The sequence below is a fragment of the Gossypium raimondii genome, chromosome 4, assembly GCF_025698545.1.
Source record: "Gossypium raimondii isolate GPD5lz chromosome 4, ASM2569854v1, whole genome shotgun sequence".
NCBI lineage: Eukaryota > Viridiplantae > Streptophyta > Magnoliopsida > Malvales > Malvaceae > Gossypium > Gossypium raimondii.
This window is the reverse complement of record NC_068568.1, coordinates 15,872,864-15,888,344: the sequence shown is the minus strand read 5'-3', so window position 1 is coordinate 15,888,344 and position 15,481 is coordinate 15,872,864. Positions and strand designations below refer to the sequence as shown.

General features: G+C 31.2%; 2 protein-coding genes across 2 annotated transcripts; both read left to right on the top strand.

Annotated features, from left to right (window-relative positions):
• Positions 1-1,646: 1,646 nt before the first annotated feature.
• LOC105768015 (cell division cycle protein 48 homolog) lies at positions 1,647-6,285 on the top strand. The gene is made up of 9 exons (XM_012587701.2): positions 1,647-1,811; positions 1,896-2,061; positions 2,589-2,817; positions 3,486-4,252; positions 4,337-4,558; positions 4,662-4,733; positions 4,831-5,112; positions 5,294-5,653; positions 5,755-6,285. The coding sequence occupies exons 1-9, from the start codon at positions 1,783-1,785 to the stop codon at positions 6,043-6,045; spliced, it is 2,418 nt and encodes an 805-aa protein (XP_012443155.1). The 5' UTR covers positions 1,647-1,782; the 3' UTR covers positions 6,046-6,285.
• Positions 6,286-10,663: 4,378 nt separating this feature from the next.
• Positions 10,664-11,725, top strand: LOC128040357 (protein ALP1-like). Its single transcript, XM_052629005.1, has 3 exons — positions 10,664-10,820; positions 10,917-11,142; positions 11,234-11,725. The coding sequence occupies exons 2-3, from the start codon at positions 11,016-11,018 to the stop codon at positions 11,689-11,691; spliced, it is 585 nt and encodes a 194-aa protein (XP_052484965.1). The 5' UTR covers positions 10,664-10,820; positions 10,917-11,015; the 3' UTR covers positions 11,692-11,725.
• Positions 11,726-15,481: the final 3,756 nt, after the last annotated feature.

The following is a 15,481-nucleotide window of genomic DNA, read 5'->3' as shown; positions in this document are numbered from 1 at the left end:
AATCTATTGCAGTAAAAAACTTGAATTACTTCAATGTTTTGGTGTAAAGGGTAAATCTTAGTAAAAAAATTCAATTAAAAGATAAAACTACTTTAGCTTATTTCTTTCTTTTTCAATAATTTTTTCAGTTTTCCCTTTTTTTTTTCATTTTTGATATATTTTAAAATTAAACAATAAAATATAAAAGCTACATATGTGGCATCATGTCATTGGCTTGTTGCTTCTTTTAACGAATGCTTACTTTTGGACAAAAAAATCGTAACATTTTAAAATTTTAGGTGCCTAAATAGGTAAAAAAAAATTCAGTTAAAAAATTTGTTGTTTTTCAAGGTGCGTTTATTTCATGAAAAATGACTTACGGAAACATTTTCTACATTTTCTTGTGTTTATTTTTATGAAAAACAGCTTGGTAAATTAAAAATGACTTACATGTCAATGGAAAATAAATAATTTTTCTTGTAAATGACTTACCATTTTTGAAAAGCATGAGTAATTTTTGAAAAAGAATTCATTTATAAGTAATTTTATTTTTATATAAAAATAACTTGAATCAAGTCTAATATTATTTTATTATTAATAAAATTTAAATTTAAATTTTAAAAAATTTAAAAATTAAAATACGAAATATTATAATTTTCAATATTAATAATCATACATATTTAATTATTTATATTTAATAATATAATAAAATTTTATTTGAATAATAATTTTTTTAAAATAATTTTAAAATTTAAATAATATTCTTCATATATCACTGAAAAATATTTATATTAATATTTTATACTTTTATGTTCAAGAATTTAGTCTATTTACTTTTCGATTTCAAAATTCAGGTCAAATTATTAATATAGTTAATTTTTTTGTTAATTTTGTTTATGTGAAGTTTTTAAATAAAAATACTCACTATTATTTTTTATTAACTATTTTTATTATTAAATTTATATATTATATTAATTATTACAAAATATTATTTTATTATAAAATAAATTTTGATTGCCAAAACGAAATTGTACTATAATATTTTGTAACAAATGTATTAATGTCGTGTTCGATTCACTAAGAACAATTTTTAAAAACAATTTCAAGTAAATTTATTAAATAATGAAAATATTTTATATAGAATCGTTCAAACACTAAAAATATTAATTTTATAAAATAAATTTATTTTTAAAAATAATTTTTAGATATTATTTTCAATCAAACAAATGCATAAATATTTAATTTCTTCCATTCTTTTAATTTTAGCTATAGGCAGTAATAGTTAAAAATAAACTCAAGTTAAAAGTCAAATTTAACTTTAGGGACAAAGAAATAATCTTTCCAAATTTTATTGGAAGGGTTAATCGTTAATCATTATATTTTTAGGAAGCTGAACATTATATTTAATATAAGATTATTATTATGTTATAAAAAAAAATAAAAGATAGAAAAAATATTTACTTTATTAATTAATAGAATATTTACCATTCTTCTTCCCAGTTTATTTATAAATATAAAAGTATAAATGAAATAAAATATTAATAACACATTATATTATTATTATTATTATTATTATTATTATTATTATTATTATTATTATTATTATTATTATTATTATTTATTTGATGTTATTGGAAAAGGAAATAAGTATTGACCAAAACAAACTTTTCTTTCTTAACAAGAAATATATGTATATAAAACCCGACGGCCTTCCTTTTTCTTTAATCACAATTTCAGATACCCAGCATTATACAACCAAACGAAGTTGTTCTTGTTTCGCGACTATTTCATCAACCATAAGCCATGTCTAACCAAGCTGAATCCTCTGACTCGTAAGTACCCAGATCTAGCTTTCCCTTTTTCTTCGATGGGTTCGTTTTTGATATCTCTGTATTGATTGCGGGTTTGTGTTTCAGGAAGGGGGCTAAGAAGGATTTTAGTACGGCGATCTTGGAAAGAAAGAAGGCAGCAAATCGACTCGTTGTTGATGAGGCAATCAACGATGATAACTCTGTTGTTTCTCTTCATCCTGATACCATGGAAAAGCTCCAGCTGTTTCGCGGTGACACTATTCTCATCAAGGTTTCTACTTTAGATTTGCCTTCTTATTAGTCCTCTTCTTATTGGGTTCTTTTACTTTTCTGATTCTTTCTTAATGGGCATTATTTTATGTTAGCTGTTTTTATGTTTGAGGTTTAATTTTCACTAGGTTGCTTTTAACATGAGGTTTTTATTTGATGGGTTTCCTGGGTCTTTATGCTATTCCCTATTGATCTTCAATTTGGGGTTTTCTTGTGCTAGGTTGGATGTATAATGCAGGTTATTTTAGGCTGTTTACATGATTTTGTTGTTGAGGGTCAACATTGTCTGTTAATCTTTTTTGGCAATGAGGCTAATTTCCTATGTCGGTTGGCAATGATTGTTCATTTACCGAGGAGTATGCAATTTTAGTTTGAGTGCATTGTGGGATTGAGGCTTGCCTTTTTATTCTAGTGGCATCTATAGTTATAGAATTCCAATTCTTCTTATCAATTTCAACTTTCAATGTCTTTTAAAGCATATATCCTGTTAATACTGTTTTTTGCTTCTTCTTTTTTTCTTGTCCAAAGGGAAAGAAGAGGAAAGATACTATCTGCATTGCTCTGGCAGATGACACATGTGATGAACCTAAGATCAGGATGAATAAGGTTGTTAGGTCAAACTTGAGAGTTAGGCTTGGTGATGTTGTCTCTGTGCATCAGTGTCCAGATGTTAAGTATGGAAAACGTGTGCACATCTTGCCTGTGGATGACACAATTGAAGGGGTTACTGGAAATCTCTTTGATGCTTACCTGAAACGTGAGTAAATTCTTAGTCTTCTATTCACAATTTGTATATGGTTTGGTCTTCTATAATTTATTTTTGGTAGCTTTGGTTACCTAGGCAGGTAAAGTTCCTTGTTTGTTAATGAGTCATAAGATAATAATTTGTCTTTCTTAATCGATCATTAGCTTATTAATTGATTGAATACATTATTTTTAAGCTTATGGAGTTGACTTCCTGCTTCTTAAAGGCATTTATTGGTAGGCCTAAGCTTTCAAGGGTTTGTCTTTCTTTCTTTCTTTGCTTGTGCATGTCAGATGTTAAAAATACTTTATAGCCTGACTATCTTTTTTGTTTGTCTCGTTATCTGTACATTTGGGTGGACTGATACCCTCATACATGCATCCTAGGTGGCTGAATTAATATGGACATGCATGCATTGTAACCACTCCTTTATCACTTATCATGTACTCATACTAAATATTTGTTAATATATTTGGGGACTTGATTTCATGTTGAATTATTGACAATGCTGTCCTTAAATACTTTTTTTTGGTACATTACAAATTGGGGGAGTAGGATGTCTTTGCTAGGACCTGAACCTTGGACCTTAAATGCCAACATAGAGCTCTTAACCACTTGCTCCTTTGGGTGGTTGGCTGTTTGTCCTTAAATATTGACTTTGATAATTTTTAAATTTACAGCTTACTTTCTGGAAGCATACCGCCCAGTGAGAAAGGGTGATCTCTTCCTTGTGAGAGGGGGAATGAGAAGTGTAGAATTCAAGGTTATTGAGACTGACCCTCCAGAGTATTGTGTGGTCGCACCAGACACTGAGATATTCTGTGAAGGAGAGCCTGTTAAGAGGGAGGATGAGAATAGATTAGATGAGGTGGGTTATGATGATGTTGGCGGAGTGAGAAAACAGATGGCTCAGATTCGGGAACTAGTGGAGCTTCCATTGAGGCATCCACAGTTATTTAAATCAATTGGCGTGAAGCCACCTAAAGGAATCTTGCTTTATGGACCTCCTGGATCTGGAAAGACTTTGATTGCCCGTGCAGTTGCAAATGAAACTGGTGCTTTCTTTTTTTGCATCAACGGTCCTGAGATCATGTCAAAATTGGCCGGGGAGAGTGAAAGCAATCTTAGAAAAGCTTTTGAGGAAGCAGAGAAGAATGCACCATCTATTATATTCATTGATGAAATTGATTCAATTGCTCCAAAGAGAGAGAAGACACATGGTGAAGTTGAGAGGAGAATTGTCTCTCAGCTGTTGACATTGATGGATGGTCTTAAATCCCGTGCACATGTTATTGTTATTGGGGCCACAAATCGTCCCAATAGCATTGATCCTGCTCTTAGAAGGTTTGGAAGATTTGATAGGGAGATTGATATTGGTGTCCCTGATGAAGTTGGCCGTCTTGAGGTGCTCCGTATCCACACCAAGAACATGAAGCTGGCTGAAGATGTAATGTCAAAATTAGAAGCTATGCCTTTTTTTCCTGCATAAAAAGAATTAGTGAATCTAATTTATTTTCCTGACTTAAATCAGGTTGATTTAGAAAGAATTTCCAAGGAGACACATGGCTATGTTGGTGCTGATCTCGCAGCTCTCTGTACTGAGGCAGCATTACAGTGCATCAGGGAAAAGATGGATGTGATTGACTTGGAAGATGAGACAATAGATGCTGAGATACTCAACTCTATGGCAGTCTCAAATGAGCACTTCCAGACTGCTCTTGGAACAAGCAATCCATCAGCCCTGCGTGAAACTGTGAGTATAACCAGGATATTTCTCAGAAATATACTAATTCTACGCCAGTTATGATTTTTTGGGGTCAGTTCTGTTTCTAATCATATTTCTTGAACTTGATCAGGTTGTTGAAGTACCTAATGTCAGTTGGGAAGATATTGGAGGCCTCGAGAATGTTAAAAGGGAGCTTCAAGAGGTAATACTGTTTACTGCTTTTGATTACTTATCGATTTACTTACCTTTTTATCTTAAAATTTTCAAAAAATGCAATTAACTTATTCATTGGTATGCAGACTGTTCAATATCCTGTGGAGCATCCTGAAAAGTTTGAGAAGTTCGGGATGTCACCCTCAAAGGGAGTACTATTCTATGGCCCTCCAGGATGTGGGAAAACCCTTCTGGCCAAAGCTATTGCCAATGAGTGTCAGGCAAACTTCATCAGTGTCAAGGGTCCAGAATTACTAACAATGTGGTTCGGAGAGAGTGAGGCCAATGTGCGGGAAATTTTTGACAAGGCTCGCCAGTCTGCTCCTTGTGTACTGTTCTTTGATGAACTTGATTCAATTGCTACCCAGGTACATTCAAGTCTATTCAGTTCTATTATCTTTATGAATTGGCTGGCTTTCAGCAGCATGGCATCATATGGGTTTCTGTGCATGGATTATTCTAGCAATCAGAATATGCTTATCTTTGTAAACAGTTGGCATTCTTTGCCTTGCCCATCGTTTGATGCTGCTTTATGCTAATGTATTGCAGAGAGGAAGCAGCGTGGGTGATGCAGGGGGGGCTGCTGATAGGGTTTTGAACCAACTTCTTACTGAAATGGATGGCATGTCTGCCAAGAAAACTGTTTTCATCATTGGAGCCACCAACCGACCTGATATTATAGATCCAGCACTTCTGCGTCCAGGTCGTCTTGATCAGTTGATCTATATTCCTCTCCCTGACGAGGATTCTCGCCACCAGATTTTTAAGGCTTGCTTGAGGAAATCACCAATTGCAAAAGAGGTTGACCTCAGAGCTCTTGCCAAATATACTCAAGGGTTTAGTGGGGCTGATATCACAGAAATTTGCCAACGAGCATGTAAATATGCCATAAGAGAAAACATTGAAAAGGTATGATAATGCCAATTTTCTATGCTGTAATGGTGGAATATGCTATATATGTTTTTGACAATGTTTGAGACTCTAGCATAAGATAACTTTTCTGTTTCCAGGATATTGAGAGAGAAAGGAGAAGAAGTGAGAACCCTGAAGCTATGGAGGAAGATTTTGAGGATGAAGTGGCAGAAATCAAGCCTGCACATTTTGAGGAATCAATGAAGTTTGCTCGTAGGAGTGTGAGCGATGCTGACATCCGCAAATATCAAGCATTTGCTCAAACATTGCAGCAGTCGAGGGGATTTGGAAGTGAATTTAGGTTCGCTGAAACTGGTTCCAGGACTGCAGCCTCTGATCCTTTTGCTGCTGCTGCTGGAGGAGCTGATGAAGATGACCTTTACAGTTAAATTACCCGTCATCTATGTTTTCCCTAATTCATGGTTGACAATTTATCTTCTATCTATATACGTAGTAGGTAATTAAGTTGACTGTATGATTTAAAACAGTAAAAGGCACAAGTGTTTATCCTGGTTGCCCCCCTTTGGAGTTCAAGGAAACACTTTTTGTTATCCATTTGATTTACAACAGTGGAGGGAATGGGAATGGGGAAATCGGCCCCATTTATAAATTATATTATAAATTGCATCTGAGCTGATCCTTTTAGGTTGTCATTCTTTTGAATGGTCTTTCGGCTGAGCCTGACCTTGATTTGCATCACTGTCGGGTATAACATGCGTAAGATATTTTAAAGTTAGTTTACACTAATAATTTTCATAATGGTTAGAAACTATGCTTTGTTTCAAAATGATACACACAACAATTAAACTGACTCGTAACTTTTTGGAATTTTACTCATTATCTTATACATAGGATAGGATGGTTGGCAGGTCTTGGAAAAACCCTGTTTCTTAAAATGGATATAAAGTATGGGCTTTGTTTCTCTCATAAACTAGTTAGCCCAACAAGTTGTATAGGAAAAATAAAAAGCAGTCCCCCATGGTAGGGCTAGGAATGGATGCCAGGGGAAAGGGAGTCATGTTCCTTGAAACCAAGGCATCCAAAAATAATTTGGTATTTGGATAAGATAGGAGAGTTGAAAATGGGGATTTGATTAGACTAAGCCACTTAATGGGAGACAACCCCCACCCCTTCCCCACCGATTATAAATTATGGAGATTAATATGTGTTGTAATTACCGATATGATATATTCGTCCTTCCCACTTTAGGTCGTCTTCTCTGTTTGTTTGGTTTGTTCGCAATCTTGCATTGGTATCATTATATAACCCCATTACCCCCATAACCCCATGTCGGTTTTGAGTCAATTAAGTCCGACAATGGTGTGACCCAACTCGAAATTGTTTGGCAATTTGCATTTTCTTTGTTTGGCTGCCTTCAACAACTATGTTGCAACTCATCTCATGAAAAAGGTCTTGGATGTTAGAATCTTGAGATTCAAATTTCCTACTCGTTAAATATTATTTTTTAAAAGTTTGTATCCAGTTACAACTTATGAAGTTATTTAGACCTCAAGAACAGGATGAGAGTGGCATGTATGTATAGGGTATAATAAAAAATATTTAATGTATCGTCGGTGCATAAATCTTATGCAACAATAAAAATATGATGACTTGTAAATAAATATCAATAATTTTATTTAAAAATAATTAAACATTAATTGTAACCATTATAAATAAATATTAATACCTCTTGAATTTAGTGTTTAGTGTCTTGGGTTAGGGTTTAGGACTTTGAATTTAGGTTTTAATATCGATTTTTAATATTTATTTATAATTAATTATTATTTAATTTTATTGAAATAAAGTTATTAATATTTGCTTATAAGACCTTCACCATTTAATAAATATGTGTCATGTTATTATTCACCGAATGATGCATGAGAATTATACATATAATAAAATAATATAAAATGTTAAATATATAAACAACAACCTATCACATTCTAAACTATACCTATAAAGTTTAACAACTGTGTATCAAATATCCTTGATTTGCTACAACCTTTTCTTGTAGCAAAATCATTTAAATCACTTAAAAGAATTCACTATAAAAAGAGCACAGCATATTAGTTCAAATATATATTATAAATATATTTGTTTCTTTTATTTCTTTGCCATACCTTTACAACGCGTTTGGTTGGGGGGATTGCATGCGTATTCCCCCTATGCGTGGGCCCACAGTAAGCAGGCGTTTGGTTCATTGTTACCCCAATCCGTGTGTAATCGGTTACCCCTAAAGCCTTTATTATGCGTATTAGGTAATCTGACCCCTCATCCCCGATTGCCTAATCGGTGTTTTCCCATTTTCCTATTCCGTTTTTTCCTCGTCCTCAACCTTCGATTCTCCGCCTCCTTGCACAGTAATATTTTTGCCCTTCCCAGTGAGTCCGTCATTGATTTAAGTTTAGGGTTTCTTTGATTTTCTTCATTTTATCAAGAAGGAGGAACCGATTTGCTGTTTTATTTTCACTGTTCACTAACCCAAATCGATTTCCCTTTTCTCGTTTCAGACACCTTCTTCATCGCACTCTTCCCCGATTTGCTGTCTCCGGGTAAGTTTTCCAGAGGTTTGCATTCACTCTTTTCACTCTTCACCGATTTGCATTCACCCGATTTCCCTTTTCTCATTACAGGTTGTTGTTCATCGTTTTGAGTTCCTCGATTTCCCTGGTTACAGGTTAGTTTTCCTTTTTTTTCAAATTCTTTGTTTTTGTTGCGTCTTGGTCTATTTGGAACTCAAAACTATATTTACGCCCCCCATTACTACTTCTAATCCCCAAACAATTGAAGATATCCTCCCCAAGTAAAACTCCTCTGCGATTTGTGAGGAGAAACTTGAGGGGACGAATCTGCTCTCCCTTGCTATTCCTTCTTAACTGCTTTCGATCTTTTGTTTTTGTTCTTTGGCATGCTAATGAGCTTTATGATTGTTTAGTTGTTGTTTGGCAATCTTAATCTGCTCAAATTCCAAACAAATATTATTTGCGTAATTTTAGTTGTTCTTGTGTCTTGGTCTGTTTGGTCTGTTTATATTTTGTTGTTAGTAATGCTCTGCTGTTTTGGCTAGATTTGGTTCCAGTTTGCTTAGCTTAGGTGGAATGGTGTTGGGTTTGATATATATTTTACATCTGATACATGGAAGAGATGTTGTTTCTTTTCCTTTGTTATGTAATCCAAATACTTTTAAGGCATGCAAGTATGTTATATTAATTATTAAAACTATGTTTATTATTTCATAGGTAGTAGTACAGAACCATTAGGTTCATTTTGGTTGCAATCAAAGTTAATAAGCTTAACTGCAGACTTGAGGCAGTGAGCAATTACGGCTTTGTTTTCTAAGTTAGCTTAATGACTGATCCAGACTTGTGAATTGCCATTTAAATTCAGACAGTTTTGTGATACTCTGCTGTTGTTTGAAAGAGTTGTGATATGTTCTGGTTCCTGCTTGTTTTGGGGATAATTAATTGCAAGTATGGTAGGATATAGCTCTGTTATTTAGATTTTGAAATGAAATGCTGTAAATGGGTTACTTGATGTAGAGGTAGATATTCGATTAAGGGTTAATTATGTATAAACAATCAAGTTTCAATTTCGATTTCGATGGTTATATAATGTCCAAATTTAAAATGAAATGAAATGCTGTAAATGCTGTAAATTATGTATAAACAATCAAGTTTCAATTTTGATGGTTATAATTTGTCCAAAGTTAAGATTAAATCTTCATATGTTAGTTTCTAATAACATTTGGTACATCAATATTTGTCTTGTTACTTTAACCGATTAAAATGCTAACATAAATTTTTATACTTGATAATAATATTCAAATTTCTTATTTAATTGAATTGATTATAATATGGTTTTCAAAGAAATTATCAAATTATAAAATGACACTAAAATAGACATAATTATTCATAAAGAGTTTATTCCTTTTCAAATGCGTATAATGTTAATTACTCATGTTTTTGTTGCATCAACGGAGAAAATGTTCTCAAAATTAAAATTGATAAAATCTTCTTGAACATTAACAATATCTCAACAAAAATTGAAAGAATTAGCTATTTTATTAATTGAAAAGATATCTTATCTGAGATTTATTTTAATAATTTTGCATCTCTAAAGTTTAAAAATAAATTTTAAAGTGTTATTTATAATGTTTATTTAATAGTTAGTTAACTAATTTGAAGGTCTAATTTTACAGTTTCTCTTTTAAGTTTTTAGAAATGTTGAGAGACATTAGGTAAATATATTAACAATTTAATTACCTTAGGAGCAATTTTCCTTAAATTTGATAAAAATTTTTATCTATAATTATTAAGCCTAGTATAGTATTACTTCTTAAATTTATATTATAATTTTTGAACTCAAAAGCAAAAGCTACAAATTTGAACATGCTTTATAATTTATTAAATCATAATGAGTTTAGTTATAATCTAACAAATACCAACAACTTATTTTAGTTCAGTTATACATATACCTACAAATTTTAATTCTGAAGATGAAAAATTTATGCAAATTGCTATAGCCGAAAAAAATTTATAATTTATAAATATATCGATAAAGATTCTACTTTTTTGATAATGTGTAATTGCAACTTCAGGGGATTGATACTGAGTTTCAATTTTAATATGTTGCAGTTATGGCTCGTCTACCTTTAATTGCACAAAGTGTGAGGCGTAAAAGAATTGATATTGCTGTGACAATATGGTTGGAAATCTGTAGAATTGCGATTTGGTTCTTATTTAGAATGGGTGCCAGCCTTAGCCTACATACTTATAGACCAAGGATTATGTCCTATACCTTAGATTTTTATGCAAAACGGGATTATGTGAAAAGGCTTGTATATGCTAGTGACGAGACCTGTATTGAACAAGTTAGGATGAATAGATCTGCCTTTTGTAAACTATGTGAGATGTTAGAATCGATAGGGGGATTGAATTCGTCAAGAAACATGCTTGTTGATGAGTAAGTAGCAATGTTTTTACATATCATCTCCCATCACCTGAAAAATCGAGTTATCAAGCATCACTTTAGAAGGTCCGGGGAAACTGTAAGCAGAGCATTTCATAGTGTTTTAAATGCCATCATACGCTTACAAGATGTCTTATTTAAAAAGTCGAAGCCAATTACCGCCGATTCTTCTGACACAAGGTGGAAATGGTTTAAGGTATTAGACTGAGTTTTATATATAACTTGTACAACATTTAGTTGACTTAGATTTAAATTAGTATTCTAACTCAAGGTTTTATATCATGTGATATAGAATTGCTTAGGTGCTCTTGATGGAACCCACATCAAGATTAGGGTGCCAACAGTTGATAAACCTAGATATCGAACCCAAAAAGGTGACATAGCAACAAATATGCTAGGTGTTTGTACACCTGAGATGCAATTTGTTTATGTTCTTCCTGGTTGGGAAGGTTCAGTTGCCGATGGACGGGTGCTTCGAGATGCCATTAGTAGAAGACATGGACTAAAAGTTCCTCATGGTACAATGTATAGTTAGAGGAATTTGAATTATTCATTAAGATCAAACTTTGTTTGCTGAATTAATCATTTTTTAAAAAAATTATTTTATAGGTTGTTATTATCTAGTTGATGCTGGATACACAAATTGCGAGGGATTTCTTGCACCATTTAGAGGACAGCGATATCATCTGAACGAGTGGCGTCAGGGTTATCAACCAAGTTCTCCGCAAGAGTTTTTTAATATGAAACATGCCTCAGCACGTAATGTCATTGAAAGATGCTTTGGCTTATTAAAACTTAGATGGGGAATACTTAGGAGTCCATCGTTTTATCCTGTAAGGGTGCACAATAGAATTATTATTATTGCATGTTGTTTGCTCCATAATTTTATTCGAACCCATATGAGTATTGATCCCATTGAAGCGGAGGTGGGAGACGGATTACCTACTAATGTGGTGGATGCCGATGAACCGCATATCACAAATATTCATCTATCGGATGCTTGGGCTACTTGGAGGATGGACCTAGCCAACCAAATGTTCGATGAATGGCAAGCATCTAGAAATTAGTTAGGTTTAGGGACAAATTCAGTTTGAATTGATTTGTTGATGTTATTTTATGTATCTAGTTTATTAAACTTTTGTGGTCTTTGATTAAAATTATGTATTGTACTAAACTTTGTTGAATTATAATTTAATTATCTTTTCATTCAGCATGTGTTATAAATTTAAATTTAGTTTTGAACTACCAATATAATATTATAAATTGTTCACCTTTTGATTCATGATATTCAAAATAGTAAATAATGTTAATTTGTTTTTTTTTCTTAAGAACAATATGTCAGGTGTTCCACCAACGGGTGCTTCTTCTCAAGCTTCTCGAGGAAGCAAAAGAAAATGGGTTCGAAGAGGATGCACCTTGGTTTCTTGCATGGTGGATTTGCACAATGTAGGAACATTTAATGTCGATACGGGTTCAAAGCGGTTATTTGAACGAGCTAGAGAAAATGCTAGAAAAGGCTTTACCAAGAGCAATGTTGAAGGCGAGACCAAATATTGAATCTCGGATTAGGTGCCTAAAAGGGAATGGTCATCGTCTCGACATGCTTAATGGTCAAAACAACAATGGTTTTGGTTGGGACGAGCATAAGCACTCGTTGTTCTTGAAGATGCGATTTAGAATCCTATGTTAAGGTAAAATGTATTTCAAGTATTTATTTGTTTTTTACAAAATTATAACTAATATGATTTCCTCGTTTTTTAGAGTCACAAAGAAGCCTCTCGGTTCGGACATCGTTCTTTCCCTTACTACAACCACTTCGCCATATCGCAAGAGATCGGTATCGGGAAAGACGCTCAAACAATTGCTGATGTTCTTGAAGAAATAAATGCTGAGGATGAACGTACTACAGATATGAATGAAGAGAGAAACACATTCTATGACTGCGAAGCTGACGTCTCTTTAGACGACATGGATGTTTCTGGTACGGATCCGCGAGGAGATAGAGACCAAGGGGGTTCCTCATCTTCAAACAAGAGAAAGAAGAAATCTGATGCTCGTGATAATGTGTATTTTTCATTTGATGAGGCTGCCACTTTGTTAGGGGAAAAAATCCAGGTCGTTGGCGATCAAATCAGTAGGAGTATTGCCTCCGAGGTGGTTGTTCAGCAGAAGTCAGAAGAACATCAAAAGATGGAAGAGAAAGCTTCAAATTTATATTCAGCCTTATGGTCAATTGAAGGTTTAACCGACGATCAGCGGTATGATGCTTTGAGTAAAATTCCCGATCATCCAGCTCAAATGATCGTTTTCTATAGTTTACCTTCTGTTGCCCGATTGGAATGGGTCAAGATTTCTTTCTCACCATTAAATATCAATGTTCAAACTTTTTGATGTTGTAAAACTATATAAAATATGGATTATGATGTACAATTTCATTTTCATCTAACCTTTTCTTAATATAAGTTAATTATGTTTATGCGAAATATAATTCTCAAGTTATATATTGATTTTAGTAAATTCATATAAAAACATTTTATTATTAAGAATTTTATGAAATTATATATCACTATTAAATTATATTTAATATTAATTATTTTAAATTGTATAAATTCATATAAGAAAATTTATTATCAAGAATTTTATGAAATTTAATATTAATTATTAAATTATATGTAATAATTATTATTTTAAATTATACAAAATCATAAAATATAATTTATTAGTTATAATTATTTTAAATTATTTTAAATCATATATTTTAATTAAAATATATTTAATATTAATTATTTCAAATTTTCATTTACAGTATCATATATTATGATTTGAGTAAATTCATATAAGAATATTAATTATTAAGAATTTTATTAAATTATATATTTTAATTATAATATATTTAATAATAATTATGTTAATTTATATTTTACAAGTATCATATATTATGATTTGAGTAAATTCATATAAGAATATTAATTATTAAGAATTTTATTAATATATTTTAATTATAATATATTTAATAATAATTATGTTTAAATATGATTAAATTATTTATTATTGATATTAATAATCTTATTAAAATTTAAATAACAATATCAATAATAATTTACCAAAACAAATTTCTGCTAATTATAAGAATTTTATTAAATTATATATTTTAATTAAAATATATTTAATAATAATTATGTTTAAATATGATTAAAAATTTATTACTGATAATAATAATCTTATTAAAATTTAAATAACAATAACAATAATCATTTACCAAAACAAATTTATGCTAAGGGTATTCTAGTCATTTTAGTTTTTTCCATTATGTTATTACACCTCTATTCCATTCAACCAAACACAAGATTACTATTACGCCTCTATTCCATTACATTCAACCAAACAGTTGATTTGCTATTACACCTCTAATCCAATACACCTCTAATCCAATACAGCGAACCAAACGCACTCTTAGTTTATTTTAATGTTTAATTTTTTGAAAAACAAAACTTAATGCTTTAAATTATATCTGTTTTCTTATTTTAGCAATTTTTATTTTATTTTAATACTTAAATTATCATTCTATCACACAATTTAGCCAATGACATTAAATAAAAAATCTGATATTTGGTGCTATTGGAACGCACCACGCATCTCCTTATATTTTTTTATATAATATATATTATATTAATTAAAATTTTAAAACATTTCATACATCATTCAAAGTTTATTTGGAAAATAAAATTTTCCAAAATTCTAGAATATTAATTGTAAATTCTTAAAATTAAAAATAATATATAAAATTTTAAATTTTTTAAAGAAATTAAAAATTAGTTCAATAGAAAACTAATCACCACTATTTCGATTGACATGGACATTGTTGCAAATGCAGGAGGATGTAGGTTCGAGGGCGTTGAAAAGCGCATTATCCTCCTATTTATGGGTTGGGGAGGGGCTATGGGTACTTCTAGACATCGTGTCCAAAAGAACAGATATAATCAAAACCTATAATGAAAATATTCAGAAAAAATATACAAAATTTGTAATATATTTTAAAAAACTTCAATATAAATAATTTTTTAAAGATTTAAAATATTAAATATTAAATTCGATAAACAAGCCAATGCCCAGTCAATGCCAACCAACGGTCAATTAATGGTGATAAAATTCAATGGTATATTTTCTAAAGTAAATAAATTTAAAATATATATTTTTTTATTTTTTAGATTATATATTAATTTCAATAAAAATGAACGTCACATGTCACGTTCTAAATGGTTAGAGGTAAATTTAAGGTTTGACAGAGCGTTGTCCCCATGAAAATATTGTTATGCAACCCCTTAATAAAAGATAAAATTATAAATTAATATATTGTCAAATTATACTTTGGCCCCCAAAAAAACATTCTACGAAGTCCCTTCAAAAATAATGAAATCATAAATTAATACATTATAAAAATTATACTTTGACATCTCAAAAGTTTATAATTCAATTCCGACCCCCTAAAAGATTAGATTTGCCCTTGGTTGGAGGTGCTACAAGGGGTTTTTTTTAATGATAGTTTAAGTACCAGAATGAGACCACAATTTTAAGTACCAAAGCCAGAAAAAGAGTATAATTTGGGACCAAACTTAGGATAAAGCCATAAAACCTAAATTTATGTGAAAATTAGAAAAAAAAACTATTACTATAATTATTTTCATTAACAATGATTGAGAAAATTGGGGAAAAAATGGGTATAATCACAAGTGCCATCATCCATTTTACGGTCTGAGTATAGTCATGTTCAGGCCAAGGGCTTTTTTTAGGTAAAACCTTTCTAACAATGTCAATTCTAAGATTCGAACTTGATCCAAAATAATTTCTTTTTAACTT

Coding starts and splice junctions, on each gene's coding strand:
- LOC105768015 (XM_012587701.2), top strand. CDS start 1,783: ATGTCTAACCAAGCTGAATCCTCTGACTC. Junction 2,818..3,485: donor CTTTGATGCTTACCTGAAAC/GTGAGTAAATTC, acceptor TTAAATTTACAG/CTTACTTTCTGGAAGCATAC. Junction 4,559..4,661: donor CATCAGCCCTGCGTGAAACT/GTGAGTATAACC, acceptor GAACTTGATCAG/GTTGTTGAAGTACCTAATGT.
- LOC128040357 (XM_052629005.1), top strand. CDS start 11,016: ATGCTAGGTGTTTGTACACCTGAGATGCAATTTGTTTATGTTCTTCCT. Junction 11,143..11,233: donor TGGACTAAAAGTTCCTCATG/GTACAATGTATA, acceptor ATTATTTTATAG/GTTGTTATTATCTAGTTGAT.